Source organism: Nesoenas mayeri, assembly GCF_963082525.1.
Source record: "Nesoenas mayeri genome assembly, chromosome: 5".
Lineage (NCBI taxonomy): Eukaryota > Metazoa > Chordata > Aves > Columbiformes > Columbidae > Nesoenas > Nesoenas mayeri.
The window spans coordinates 38,669,122-38,683,403 of NC_137548.1; the positions used below are offsets into that span (position 1 = coordinate 38,669,122).

At 38.6% G+C, this 14,282-nt stretch overlaps 1 protein-coding gene across 5 annotated transcripts in view; it reads left to right on the forward strand.

Moving 5' to 3' along the window:
* Positions 1-1,972: 1,972 nt before the first annotated feature.
* The window catches only part of RGS6 (regulator of G protein signaling 6), a gene marked incomplete at both ends in the record, with an annotated part of 262,525 nt that continues 250,215 nt past the window's right edge, over positions 1,973-14,282 (forward strand). For 3 of the 5 annotated variants that reach the window (XM_080345103.1, XM_080345104.1, XM_080345105.1), the window contains one exon: positions 2,021-2,056. In XM_080345103.1, the coding sequence (XP_080201229.1) occupies positions 2,039-2,056 (18 nt within the window). Of the gene's footprint in view, positions 2,057-14,282 lie in introns of all 5 variants that reach the window. The other 2 variants (XM_080345101.1, XM_080345102.1) reach the window with 1 other exon arrangement.

Consider the following 14,282-nt stretch of genomic DNA (forward strand, 5'->3'; position numbering starts at 1 on the left):
ATCTTAACCTAGTTCCTGCTGCACTCAATTGAGTGATGATACTTAGAGCCTAATTCTTCAGTGCCTTGAGGTCATGACCAAGAAGTGCAGTGAAAATGCACATTAGTGTAAATAATTTGAAGCTATAATTTTAAAATGTTTTACCCTTTCCATTTGTGCTGTTTAAACTTTTTGCATCTAATTTTGCTTAGAGAATTCAGTTTCCTTTTTATCTCATGACCTGACACAACAGTGCAGTGTTTGGATTTATAGGAAGATGTGAGAGTTTAATATGAGCTAAAATGAATCGATGTCCTTTAAATACAAAATAGTGTCTAAACTGGTCTCAATATCCCTTTGAAAGATTATATATATGTATATTGTTTAATTTGAGCCAGAACTGTATTACTGAGTTTCAAAATTGCTATGTGCGTATACATATTCATTTTTGTCCACATTTGTGTGTGTGCATGAGCACTTTATAAAAGAAAGTAGTGAAGGAGTCTGGACTGATGTAGATTTATCTTTAGTCTCTATTATCTCTTGCTTAAAGGGATATCTCAGCTGCTTCTGGCTCCAGTGAAGGATGCCATGTTACAGCAATAGCCTTTTCACTGCTGAAACAGGACAGAGCTGAGAAATAGTCTGAGCTTCTCTCATTCTGGCACTTGACTGATCCTTGGGAGCTGGTAACTGGCAGCTGGAATGGCTTGGGGCTGTATTATACATGTAATTGGATCTGTGTATTATATGCTAGGGCGCTATGTCATCTGTGAGAACATGAAAAGTAGATGCTGAAAGGACTAGGAAGGTATCTTCTTCCTTAAGTAGGGGAGGTGGTTTAGTGGTGAACTGTTTCAGGAATGAATGTATAGATTATGCATATGTGAACATACTTAGGCTTTTTATTGTCTCAATTTTTAATAAAATATATTGAGATGGGAAATTTCCATACTTTCAATGTTAAAGAAGTTGAGCTTGTCAAACAGCTTTAATGCCAATGTCTGTAAGAGGCAGTGTTACCTCTTAGGCTAGGAAAGGTCATGACACGGCTCCACAGCAGCATCTCATCTAAGATGTAACTTGTCAAATGTGCTGATGGGAGAAAATTTAAAATGTAACATTTGACTTAGAGTTTTAAAGTGTCCTCACTGCAATGTGACTTTTTTTTTTTTTTTAAACGTACATTTTTACCTCAAGCCTGGCATGACCAGAAGAAGATAAGGCAGCACTTCCGTGCTTTTAGAAGGTAGTTTGGGTTAAAAAGTAGTGTTCACGGTTGTTTGCCTATGTCCTGCTGCCTCTTCTCAGCTGTATCATGAGCAGAGGTGAGGGAAGCTGCTCACTCTGAGCAAGGCGCGGTGCCTCCCCAGCTCCCGGTGCTGCCCCAGGGTTGGGGACAGCCAGAAGGCAAATGTCTGCAGGTGACAACCAGCAGCATGCTGGGCAGTCTGCTGCACCTGCTGGTTCCAGGGGGTTTCACTTGGTCTCACAGCAAGCTTTTTATTTTCCTTGGCTTTTTATTTGAAGGTACCTCAAAAGCTCCTAGAAAGGTCTAAGCTTTATAGCAAGGAAAGGAATTGTGTGAAGTATTGTGGGTTTTTTTTTTTGTTGTTTGATTTTGTTTTGTTTTGGTTTTGTTTGTTTGTTTTTCTTTTAATTTTTATTTTTATTGAATGATGGCTTATGATAAAAGATCAGAACTGGGGGAGAAATGTGTGCATGGGATGACCCAAACCACAGCTGTATGCATCTTGGCAGCCTTTGCTCTTTCGGGGCATCGTGCTTTAGATAAGTCAGTTCAGAGCATTTAACTGCCTGACACGGTGTGATAAAATCCTGCACTGGCTGAAGTCCGGAGCATGGTTCCCTCTGTACCGTCCTCGTTTGCCTGCCTTGGAGGTGGTTGTCTGTCCTCACCATGTGCCCCTGCAGCCTGGGCTGATGCTGACTTTTGCTCCTGTCCTTGCAGTCTGAGCAACGAGAGGCAACCATGGCCCAAGCACCCACTGATCCAAGTAATGTGGAAGCTGTGGACCCAGAGGAGAGCTCTCCAAATATGATTGTCTACAGAAAGGTAAGGATTTGGAGCTGTTCGTAAAAACCTGTTCCTGTGTGATTGGCTTGTAAAAGGATGCCATGCCCCTTTGTATGTCAAAGGTATGTTTCAGGCTGCTTGGATGCATATCTGAAATAGTTTTCAGGAAAGCAGGTGTTCTACACTAAAGCATTTGGCACTTGGAAGTCTTATTCTGTTCAGTGGAAGCATTTAACCTTGTTAGTATAAAATAATCAATGACAAGCTAATACTTTGAAATTTCTGACTTCTTGTGAATAATTGTGATGTGACTTTAGCTAACCATTTCCGTTTACAAAGTCTAGCTAAAATAAATGTACATACCTTCCAAGTTTTATCACACTAAGCATGCAACAGCTGTCATACAACAATCTTTTAGTACATTTTTCTATTTTTGTAATGTTTGTTGTTGCATAATTTACAGTTTGATTTTTTTGCAGGTAGTTGTTATTACTTCCCATTGCATTGCTTAAATTAAAAAAGAGAAACTTCTCAAGTCTTAGTGAAAAACGAATTAGACCAAGGTAAAATAACAGCAATGAATGATGTCAAAGAACATTCTTTGACCATGATAAAATGTCTTGTTCTGAAATACTTTGGAGGTAGTATAAAAGACAAAGGAAAGGAATCTGTTGATCCATTTGCTAAGGCATCGTTTTTTACTCTGGGGTAGGTCTGTCTGTTATCGATGAAATTGAGTCTTTTTGTAATTTAGTGGAATCATGTAAATGTTTATTTACCCTGGAAAATGTTTCTTACATAGCATGTGAAAGTGCTATATGATTCTGACAAAAATAAGACTTCTTGCATGGTTCAAATAAGCTACTGTTCTGTTAAGAGATACAGTCCTAGCTCAAATCAAGTTTCCTTGTGTAGTATGATCCTGGCTAAAATTTATATTTTCACTTATTTTTACACTTTACAAAATAGCTATAAATAACTGGAATGTGTTGGGTGTACATGATACTGTTTTCTGCTTACGTGACTGCAATCTTGATGACTTTCATATGCTGAGACAATAATTTAGGTTTCATACAGAGCGTAAGTTATTTAGTGTTACATTTTGATAACTGTGATTCTGGTTTAGTTGTTGCGTATTTGGTTTGGAAACTGGAATTGTTAACATGGGAAACTTTTCTGGGTAATGTGTAGGCTTGTTTGTTTTGAATGTGTTATGAACACACTTCGGCTGCTAATTTGGAAGTAGCAGTAGTTGTTTAGTCATATTCTCTTTCTAGAACCTGTTTGCTGAGAAGTCCAACACCAGCAGGTTGAAGCAGATTTCGGATATGAAATAAGTTTCTGGTTGTATGATCTAGAATTAGGGCATTAAACCTCTGACTTGGCAGAGAATCCACTTGCCTCTTCTTGAAAACACTACATTTTATTTGAACGTACCTCACTTTCTGTTCATCTTATGGCGTTTCTACTAAAGGAATTTTCCATTTCTTTGCCTTTTCTGTTTCATGATTGTCACTGTAGAATAAGGCTTGCAAGTTCTGTGGTATCAACAGGGAGCAGACTCATATCTTTTGATTCATCTCTCCTTACTGATGTTCCTCAGATGTCAGTGTTATCAGCCCTTCATAATACAGTCATCTGTCAAAATACATAGTCATCTTTTAGAATAGCGTGCCTCATGCATTGTTCAATAATACTGTATTCTGTATTATCTACATTAAGCTAATGCATGTCTGTAGTGGTTTCTTTGTTGTTTTTGAGGGATTTGTTGCTTTTATGAATAGGGTTAATATTACCTTTTATTCAGAGTTAATTTCCATTGGTAATTGACTTTTTAAATTGAATTTACTGTTTATTAGTTATATGTACTACACGTGAATTATATGTTCCTTATTGTTGAGAAATCATATGCAAAATCTGAGACAAGGCTCTTATTCTCTTGATTATCTTTCCTCTCTCCAAATGTGTGTTTAGCTCTCCATCTCTTATTTCCTTTCAAATGGCTTGATTGCCGGTAATGAATGAGAAAAACACTACACTGGACTCCTTGGAATAGAGAACACAATCTGCCTGTGTATCATTCAGTTCAGGGTTGGTGTTGTGTCACAGTAAAATAAAAGGTTTGCTTCTCACAGCAGGGATCCTGAGATGCAATTTTTGATCCCTTGAAGTGAGAAGTAGTAAGGGTGGGCTTCAGTAATGGAAGCCCAATAATTCCTGCTGTAAGTGTCAAATGTTCTGTTGCTTGTCATAGCTGTCCTGTTTGTGGGTTTTGAGGGAGGAAAGCCCTATGAGTACAACCCCAAATTGTTCATGCTTTCTTTACTGAGACTGCCTGAGGTCTGTTTGAGGTTTGTAAGCCAAGAGGGTGGTTGTGGTAGCCTGGTTTTCTTTATCATCACTAGCAAGAGAGAGACACACCTGAAGGACAAATCAGATCTTAGGTGGTGCTGAGTGACCCTTTGGAGAAACCTCTGTTTTGTTAGTGGAGAAAAACCTAGAACAGGCTATTCTCTTTACTTAGGTAGGTGAAACTAAGTGGGATGGATTTTGGCCATGCAGAACAAAATAAACTAATTTATTTTGGCTCCAGTTAGTTTGTGATATTCTCTATGGACTATTGCAAGCAAATGGTTTCTAACTGCTTTGATTGCTACAGCAGATGGTCTCAATGAGGTAAGTCTTAGTTTCTTCTACCTTTGGGCTTAACTTTTTGGGGACTGATATTTATCAAATTCAGAGACATGTTATTTTTTTTAAGCCAAAATGCTCGTTGTTGCCCTGCTGTTCTGAGAGACATCTGTGTGTCAGTTTGGTAGTACAGAGTCCCTCATTAGGGTAAGTAATGTTCAGGGTATAATTTGCATCACCCTACATTTGTTAAAAGGAATTTTACCTTAAACTACATGAGCAGTATTGACTAGGTCTCTGTTGACTATCACGGTGGCCTCAACACCTCGCTGTCAGGTACTTATGTCATATGGTAGACATCAATAATTAAGCAAGCTGCACCCCACTCCTAGGATCTGTGATTTCTCTCATCCCCCTGTATGTCTCAGTGCTTAGCCCTGGGCTGGTTATAGGACTGTGGGTAGTGCCGCATTGAGGGTGTGCTGTCACTTATCTTGTGTACTGAATGAAAAATTTGAGAGTGCTGCAGACATGGTATTGCCATTAAATACTGCTCTGTGAGTAAAACATAGGAACCATCTTTTCTTTAATTGGTCTGGCCACATCTGGAGAAGCTGCTTATTTAGTTTTTTTGTTGGGATTACTTCTGGAAGAGTGGTATGTGGTGCTTAAAAAAGACTGTTTGAAATGTGCTACCCTCCTTTTTGTTGGAGCAGGTGATGTTGATACACAAGGGCTTCTGTGGAAGTGAGTGACATCCCCATCTTCACTTTAGTCTGCGAGTGCTGTGTGGGTGCTGCAGCACAGAAGGAAAAAAAAATGCAATAAAGAGCCAGTAAGAGGAGAAAAATACACTCCAAGCAGACAATAACAGAAAATATCAATTGATTTTAAATGCCTGTCACTTTCCCTTGAAATCCAGCCACTCTTGATTGCCCTTCTGGCTTCCAAGTTCTGGTTACTATGTCCCAGGGGCCCTTTGGCTCATTGTTCCAACAGTACAGGTCTGAAAGTTCATCTTCTGCAGACTGTATCAAAAGACAAACAGTTCTTGGGTACTTCTGGCACCAGACCTATTAGGTGACCTGTTATCCAAATCATTTGGCAAATCAAATCAGCTTACAGAAAGGATGGTGGAAAATTGTCATGTCACTGAAAGGAAAGAAAAATGGAAATATTTAGGGCTTGACTAAATAAGAACTGAAAACACCAATAAGGAAGAATTGTTTAGGAGTACCTGGGGAATATACCAAGAAGGATGAAAACACAGAAATGAAAATATAGATTGGATAGCAAAACGTACTTGTTCCTGAGAGAGATCTCTTAGGATGGGGTTGAGTTCGCAAACTGTACTGTTTGTATGTTTAGAATCACTGTGAGCATGGATGCTCTGAAGGATATCAGAGGGTATCGTAAAATAAATGACCTGCATTATCTGATGGTGCGTTTCCATCTCTGCTTAATTTTGCTGCATGTATCTTCTATATCTGCTTGCTAACATCAGCACTTAGTGAGTTAAATTTTGAATTTTTATGGTTACTCATCGTAAATCTTTTAAACAAGCAGGAAAATCTAATTTCCAAAGGCAATTACTGTTCTAAGTAAATGTAATACAAACTTGCAGCTGCCACAAGATGCTTTCAGAAAAATCTGAGCTGTTTGCTACCTTCAGTACTTGGCAGCCTGACTCTTTTTTTAAATGCCGGTTTAAGATCGGAATTATCTTTTAAAACAACAACAAAAAAATGCAGCCTTACGTTAGCAACATTTCTCCAGGCAGATTCCAGAGTTCAAGTTGTGGAAAATAGCTGGAGTCTTGCTGTCAGACCTGATCTGACATGGTGATGCGATGAGAAATGGGAGAATAAGCGATTGTGAAGATAGATGTATGCATGCAAAAAATGTGTGGACCACAAAGCACAAAGATAGGAGGGAAGAAGCTGTTGTTAAAATTAGCAGTTCAAATTAAAAAAAAAAAAAAAAAGCTGGTATTGGGAGCTAGTCAAAAGACTGAGACTACTATTTGATTGCTCTTAATTTGTGCTAAATAGCACATGAAAATCTCAACAGGATGCTGTCCAAGCAGTCAAAAGCAGACAAAACCAGTAAGGGTGGAGTCCAAATAATGACTTGTTGCAAAGAAAGAAAAAGATGCAGTATGTTAAAAAGAGATGGTTTCTATGCATGCCACTGTTATACTTTATTAAATGAAAGCAGTCTGCATCTGTTTTTGAGGTTTCCTAACCCTTTCAAGGTTTTATGCTTTTCTAGTGAGAGGTAGGAGATCCTAAAATGCATTTGAACCGTTGAATACTTTTGGCATTCTTTTCATTTGTCTCTTGAATTATATTTTAGGATTCTGCTGCATTTAACCTTATTTTTGTATGTAATTGCTTCTGTTTTGTAATTGGTTCTTTAATTTAAAATTATAATGATAATGCAAGGTTGATAACACTGCAGACCTACAGTCTTCAAATTTTACCCAAAGATTTTTCTGTTCCTTCGTTGGAGATTACGCCATTTCAAGGCCTGAATTTGAGCATACATATCAGTACTTCAGGAACTGAAACATGCACAGTTTTTGATAAGTAATGCACAAGCTAGCATTGTTAGCGTTGGAAAACAAATTTAAACCTATCTGGTTACCAAGATGTGTTAACATACAGGTTAGGTAGCAGGGCAGCTTTAACTCTGCACTTTTGTATTGCACAGTGAAAAGTGGGTTTCAGTATATTTATCACCACAGATACTCATGTGCCTTTGCTGTAAACAGAAGTTGACCATTTCTTGAAACTTTGCTAATTTCTTCATCCAGTTGATTCAGCGAGTCACAACTGCAGTGGGTGGTACATGGGGAAGGGGAAACGCCTGTGTGCAAGATGGGCTGCTTGTTAAACTGTGGCTGCAGCAGTAGGTGGTTTTTTTCTAGGAGATTCCTTCTTGACATTACCTTTAATAACAAGTGTAATATTCAAGAATTCTCCTTTCTATATGTCATGTAGCAAAATCTTGGGTAATCACAATAGTGGCATTAAATTGAATCCAACAGAGAGAGAGGCTGTTCAATGGGGGGCAGAGATGGGAATGGCTGTGTGCAATCGATCTGTTGGGTAGAAGCAGCAGAGAAACCTGAGTATGCTGGTAAGTTGTAGGACAGTCATGGTCTAGTATTGTACTATACCAATGAAAACCACAAATGTTATTATGGTGTCTTGGAGAAATATTTCTGGGGGAGTGATAGGTGTCAATAATATTACGTAGAGGGCTGGTGATCTGGCCTCATCTTGGTCTGGGTGTATGTCTTCTCTGGTGTCATCTCGTGTCTTCAGAAAACATTACCTGGTTACACAGGATGGACTGAAACAGGTGGCTTATTTAGCTGAGCAAAACAAAATGAGATAGGAGAGATGGAATTGCTCTGCAAGAGTGCTCTATGGGATAAATGTCAGGCAGGGAGAAGGCCTTATGAAGCTGAGAATAGTACTGGCGCACACACAAATGGGTTTGTTGTTTCTTTCTATCATTTGTTTTGCAGTAATAGTTAGGACTCAGCTGAGGTTAAAGATTCAGCTTAATAGGTGGTGTGCAAAGTTACAAATAGGGAAATGCATTTCATGTGGTAGGTAGTTAAACCCTCAAATAACTATTTTCTTGTTTCTTTTTCTAGATATATACACGCACATATATATGTACACATACAGGCATGCCTTGGAAGTAAAGAAGATTAAAAAATAATCTTTATATTTTTCCTGGCTAGAAGTTTAGCCTAATATAGGAGATATATATATATATCTCCATTATGTATGTTCTAAGAATATATATCTGTATGATATATGTTCTTATATATCCCATATGCCTTAAATCTTTCCATTCAAATAATGCATGCACAGAATAATTCCTGTTTGCATTTTACACATACAAATCTGCCTTTCTGGTCTTGGAAAAGGTGGCCTTAGCTCTTGTGTGTTGTATCCCTCTTTGCAGTAAGATATTTTGGTGATAAACATATAGTTATCTTTATTTTTTTGTAGTTTTCTCCATATTCAGAAACAGTTTTCTTACTAAATTTATGGAGTTTTCTTTCGTCTCTGACTCATCTTTGTTCCTGTTTCTAACTGAAACAAACTGTCTCTTGCACCCATCAGAGTCTAATTACAGTGATCTATTACTTTAGCTGTTCTCAGAAGCAGAAGAAAGATGAGCTAGGACCAATAGTTATGAAAACTTCAAAGTGTATTTTTAGCAAAGGAACCAGTACAAATTTAGAATACAGAGATAAAAAGGGAAGGTTCAGCTAGAGGGTAAGATTCTGCTATTCTGGCTGTAGCACTTAGTGCTTTGCATTTTTGGAAACAGTTCTCTTTTATTCCCCCAGCATCTTTTTCATGTCATTATTTGTGTATTTGTTGTTGTCAGCATTTTAAGTTATGGTATTAAAGTATTTTCACTATATTTTTTAATTTACTTTTGCGTGTTGTTTTGGGCAGGATGCTGAATATGAGTGTTATCTTTCTGCCTAAACTGTTATTGTAGCCATAGGATTGTTTCCTTTATCAAAACAAAATGAAGTAGTGAAGTAGTAAAGAGCTACCAGCCTGACTCATTCCAGGAGGCAGCTTCTGTGTATTTCACATGCAGTCTTGAAGCCTAATATTGAGATGGAAGAGAAAAGATTTTAGATGCAAGTGGATGAAATGCACACAAAGCCTTTTTGTTTTTATTGTAACTTGTGCTAGACCCTTATTCTGGCCTGATTAATAAAATACCACTTCAGAGGATTATGAACTTCTTTGAGGGGGAGGATTCATGTCAATAAATAGAATTAAATGTGCAGGACCATGAAAATATGCAAATATGGTTTTCCGTTTAAAACCTCATGTTTTCCACCCTAAGACACTTTGAAGCATGCTTTTTTTTTTTTTTTTTTTCATGAGGAGCTGTCATTCCATGTTCAAGGGGAAGCAATTACTTCCATCCTTTTTTCTTTATCATTGCTGTTGTTGTCCTGTATTTTCTTTTTCCTTGTCTCTCTGAAGTTAAATGAACTGTAGAAAATGAAAAGTAACTGGTTAACCAGACACTGAAGTGGACAGGTCTGCTTAACAAGGAATTGTATACTCATTCTTGAGTATGTTCAGTGTTTTAGTTCAAAGGCTACATGTCTTTGGCAGGGGGGAAATAGTGGGCAAAGGTGGTCATTTAAATACAATATCTCCCTACTTAGCTTTTCTTTGTTAACAGAGCTTGCTAATGTGACCTTCCACTAAAGTGTTTAGAAACTGTGCTTTGGACCAATAATTTGGTGCCTTTGAAGGTAAAGTGCTACATATTTGTAGCATGCACAAGAAGAAACAATGAAATTTTTTATGTGTTTTCCTAAAATGCTTCAGTGGCAGCATGAGTGGCATAGGTTGGAAGAAGAACTTTAATCAGGGAGCACATTAATGAATTTTTCAGGCTGATTTCTTGATTGCGAGAGAAGGCAGATCACCTCCAATTTTGTTCATATTTTAGTTTTGTAAAAATGGGGTTCTGTGAGACTGAAGTCAAATAGAAATGGTTCTGTGGTTATATTTTTAAACTCTAGATGGAAATGGTTTTGTGTACCAGTCTTCCCAGAGTATAGTGCTGTAGGTGTCACTTCTGTTCTTGTCCTCTGCCAGTTATTTTCAGTTGTACTTTTCCCTCATTTGATGCAAATAGGTTTGGTGGCCATTGCATATTAAGAATTTTCCTCTCTGGCTCTGTTACCATTTCACTTTTTTTTTCTTTATGTCTTGCACTACTTGGCAGTTTTAGCAAGGAGACCTGGAATTGGAGGGCCATGGAGCCTGTTGAACAGCCTCTGTATTTGCAAGCACAATTCTCTGCTTGCTGGTATAACCATGGCTGCAGGAGCTGTTTTGGTGGTGCCCCAGATAAAGGGAATATTGCATTCACAGATGCTATAATTAGATGCCTTTCTCCATCAGTAAATCCACACAATTCTGTTAAACATGGGCTTGTAGCTATGTACAAGTTAGCTCATTCAATAACTTGCACAAAATGTCACATAAATTGTGGCAGCACTGGGTTCTTGTCACTTGCACTGTTCCCCACTGGGCTCTTAATAGTAAAATTAACTGGAGCCGTGTTAATTATATTTTCTTCCATGCGTGGAAAAGCAGAGCTACGATAATGGCACTACTGTTGTGTGTTCACTGAAGATAGTTCAACCGTTGGCTTGTATCTGGACTAATATGTGGAAAAAACAGTGGGTAAACCCAAGCCAAAGTGGTTTTTTCCTTGATCATATTACCAAGAAAGGTGACCTACTTTGGTAGTGATTTTTTTTAAGTGTTTTTGACTGGAAAGCACTTAAAGCATGTTGAGTTATAACAAGTTTTCCTTTCTGCATGCAAGAAAGAAACCTTCGTTTACTTTTTCAACAATAAAAATGGTGTTTAAATTGTTCATAGTATGTTTAGCATCCAGCTTATTTAGCCTCCTGCTTGAGAGATGTCTGAGAATTTCAGGGGGCACAGGAAAGACCTTGACCCAAACTTGAATGAAATTGTGACAGACTAAAAGTTTTGTGGCAGTGGCCTATGCTCTGATTCTGTTTTTGCTAAACTGTTCATTTTGTGTGTATGTGACTGACATTCATGGGTAATAGTGTTTGAAGGAAAAATAGAGGATTGAAGGAGAATACACCAAAAGTAGGCAGAAAAGTGAACTGGAAGGATGGTGCATTTTGGAGAGAGAAGTAAGACTCAAGATTGCTTTTAAGAAAACAGCGTTTGCTGAGTTCCAAGAGATACTTAGAAGTACTTAAAGCAGTTTTTCAGCAGTCTTAGAAGTATCCGACTCCACTTGCGGGCTGCATGCAAGCTCTAATTGTAGTCTGCTGGCATTGTTGTCTCTAATTGTGTAAACTTTATTGATTTGAGAAATATTTGGCCATAGAACAAGGCCTTGAGTCACCTCTGAGGTGCAGGTGGAGGCACACAGAAGCCATGTGCTTCTACTCCATTTTGCAGTTTCCTGATTATTCCCCACCAAAACATGTTTCCTTTGACAGCCTTGAGTTCTCATGGTGTAGCTGTTTCAAATGAGTGGAAGTTATTGTAACTGAAGGTTCGGTGCCCTTTAGGCTACTGTTGTCTCAGTTGCACTGAGTTCATCTGCTGGCCTGAGGGTGAGCAATGAAAGGGAGACATGGTTGTATGCTGGGCCACATACATGGTGGTGGACCCTGCTTTACTCCATTATTTTGAGACATTCAGTTGAAGTGCTAAGGAAAAGAGTCAATGACCAGAGAAACCATTTAAATATGTCAAGTTGCAGAGAGCTTCCTGGGGTTTTCAAGGACAAGCAGCTGAGATGCTTTTTTCTAAATGAATTACAAAAACATGGAGGAATGGGTAAACTGGCTCCATTACTTTAATAGTTCTTTTCCCTAGTGTCTTAATTTTTTGCATACTTATTTATGCAGTTGACCGGCTTTCAAGGGCAAGCAAAATCATGAGGCAGGGAAAGTGGTTAATGGAGGGAGGTTGTAACAAGAGAGGAGGCAGCTGTTTTAGCTTGTAGGTTTACATCTTGCAGGCAGACTTGAATCCAAAGCGTAAGAAAACAATGACAATTTGTTACCTCTTCATGGGTCTGTTGGAAATAATTTCATTCAGGTTGATTTTTGTAGCAGACAGACACCCCTTGCAAAAGAAATCACCCTGGAGACATTGAAGTAATCTGAATTTAGATGTCCAGAAAATAGCAGTCTGTCTGTTTTGGCTCTGATGGTTTTGGGTTCTGTATCCAAAGGACCTGATGGTTTGATTGTGTGGGAAATTAGCAGCTTAGAAGGGGAGGCAGCAGCTTCAGCATGAAGGAACCCCTCTGGCTCCCTTGACACTCCCTCACCTCAACAGGGTTAATTCCTGAATGGGCTTCTCAGATCCTCCTCTGTTCTTTCTCCTGGTGCTCAGCGGTTTGGATAAAAATCACACCTGGATCTTGAGTTATCTTTCAATTTCACTTCAGCAAAAACTAAGCGGGGCTTTTGGAAAGGTGAAAACCCAGGTCTGGATTGAAGCTGGAGAGTGCCTGTGAGGTGCACAAGGAACAACTCGTTCTCTGTTGCCATCCATGAAGTCAAAGCTTCACTAAGTGCTGGCTGACTCTGATTGAAAACAAAACAAAAACAAACACCTCCCCGCTGCCCCCCTCCCCCAATATAACAACCGACCACAACCAAAACACACCAGAAAAAATCCCAAAACAACCCAAACCAACAAAACAACCACAAACCCAACAAAAAAGCCCTGAACAAACAAAGCCTAGACAAAAATACCACCAGCACCAGCTGTGTGGAATGAAGCTGGTGTTGAGTATGGTCCTAAATGCCTAATCAAGTGATTGGGGATTGCTGGAAAAGGACTTACAGTTTGTAGCTGCCAAGTGCAACAAGATGACAGTTATTACGGCTGCTTTTACCTGGAGGAGCAAATATTTCATCTCCTTCATGATATTCTGTCTTTGGTGAGCCAGCAGCCTCACTGCTTGTGTCCATATGTATTTATTAAGTTTGGATATTGTGGGGTTTTAGTGTTAACTTTTGGTGTGTGTGTTGGTGGCAGTGTTTGGTTTGGTTTTTGTTGTTCATTTGTTTTAATTCCCGCTCAAACGTTGCTGCTTTAGGTCTTAAGCATTCAGTGCTAATGCTGGAATCTGCTCCAAGAAATGTCTTTTTACCTCTTTTGAATGCTTAGCCTACAAAACTTGAGTTACTGCTGACAAAATGTTTACTTAATGGAAATCAGTATTATCTTCCTGGATTCCTAAGGATGAGACCTTTGAAAGAAGCATCTGAAATATTTAATAAGAATTGTTACTCATTGTTCAGTCAGCTTGCAAGCAGCTGAACAAATAGTTGAATCATAAAATGGCTCTATAATTCACAGAGGAACCAAATACTGTGAGGTGCATTGGTTTGGGGATATCAGGATGAGGATTTTTTTATTTAAAGAAACTGTTTGTGAAAACTTGTGTACAAGGTATCCATAAAGATTTTTCTTGGGTTCCTGGTGGTGTATTTGTCGAATCCAGAGATGAAGACCTAGACCAGCTCAAGTATTGCAATGCACCCACACAACACATTGGCTTGATTTAAATTCTTTGGCTGCCTTATTGAGGGCAGGTGTTTGAACCCAGTCCTGTGGCATTAAGTGTGTGTTGTCACAGCTGAATTCTTGATTTCTGTTGGTTTTTTCCCTTCTTCTCTTACTTTTTTTTACAAATACCTTTTCTGTTTTGTGGAATGAAACTATGTCAAGACCATTACATTTTTTAGGAAATGAGTTTTGTTTATCATATGTATTATGGGACTGTTGCAGCAGTGGTAGGCTGCAGCAGTGGTATAGGAGCTTAATTTCTTTCTTTCTTTCTTACAGTGACATCAAAGGCTTGGGGAGCTTAAATGTTTTTTTTTAATTCATATTCTGATCTGATGTGACTTCTTGATCTTGGAAATTATTCTGGAAACACCCCAAGAAACAGATTCTCTTCTCTGTGGCTTCCTGGCTGAAAGTGGAAATGTGTGGCCAACCATTTAGGTGCATGTCTGAAGCTCTCCTCCAGATCTTGGCAGACATAG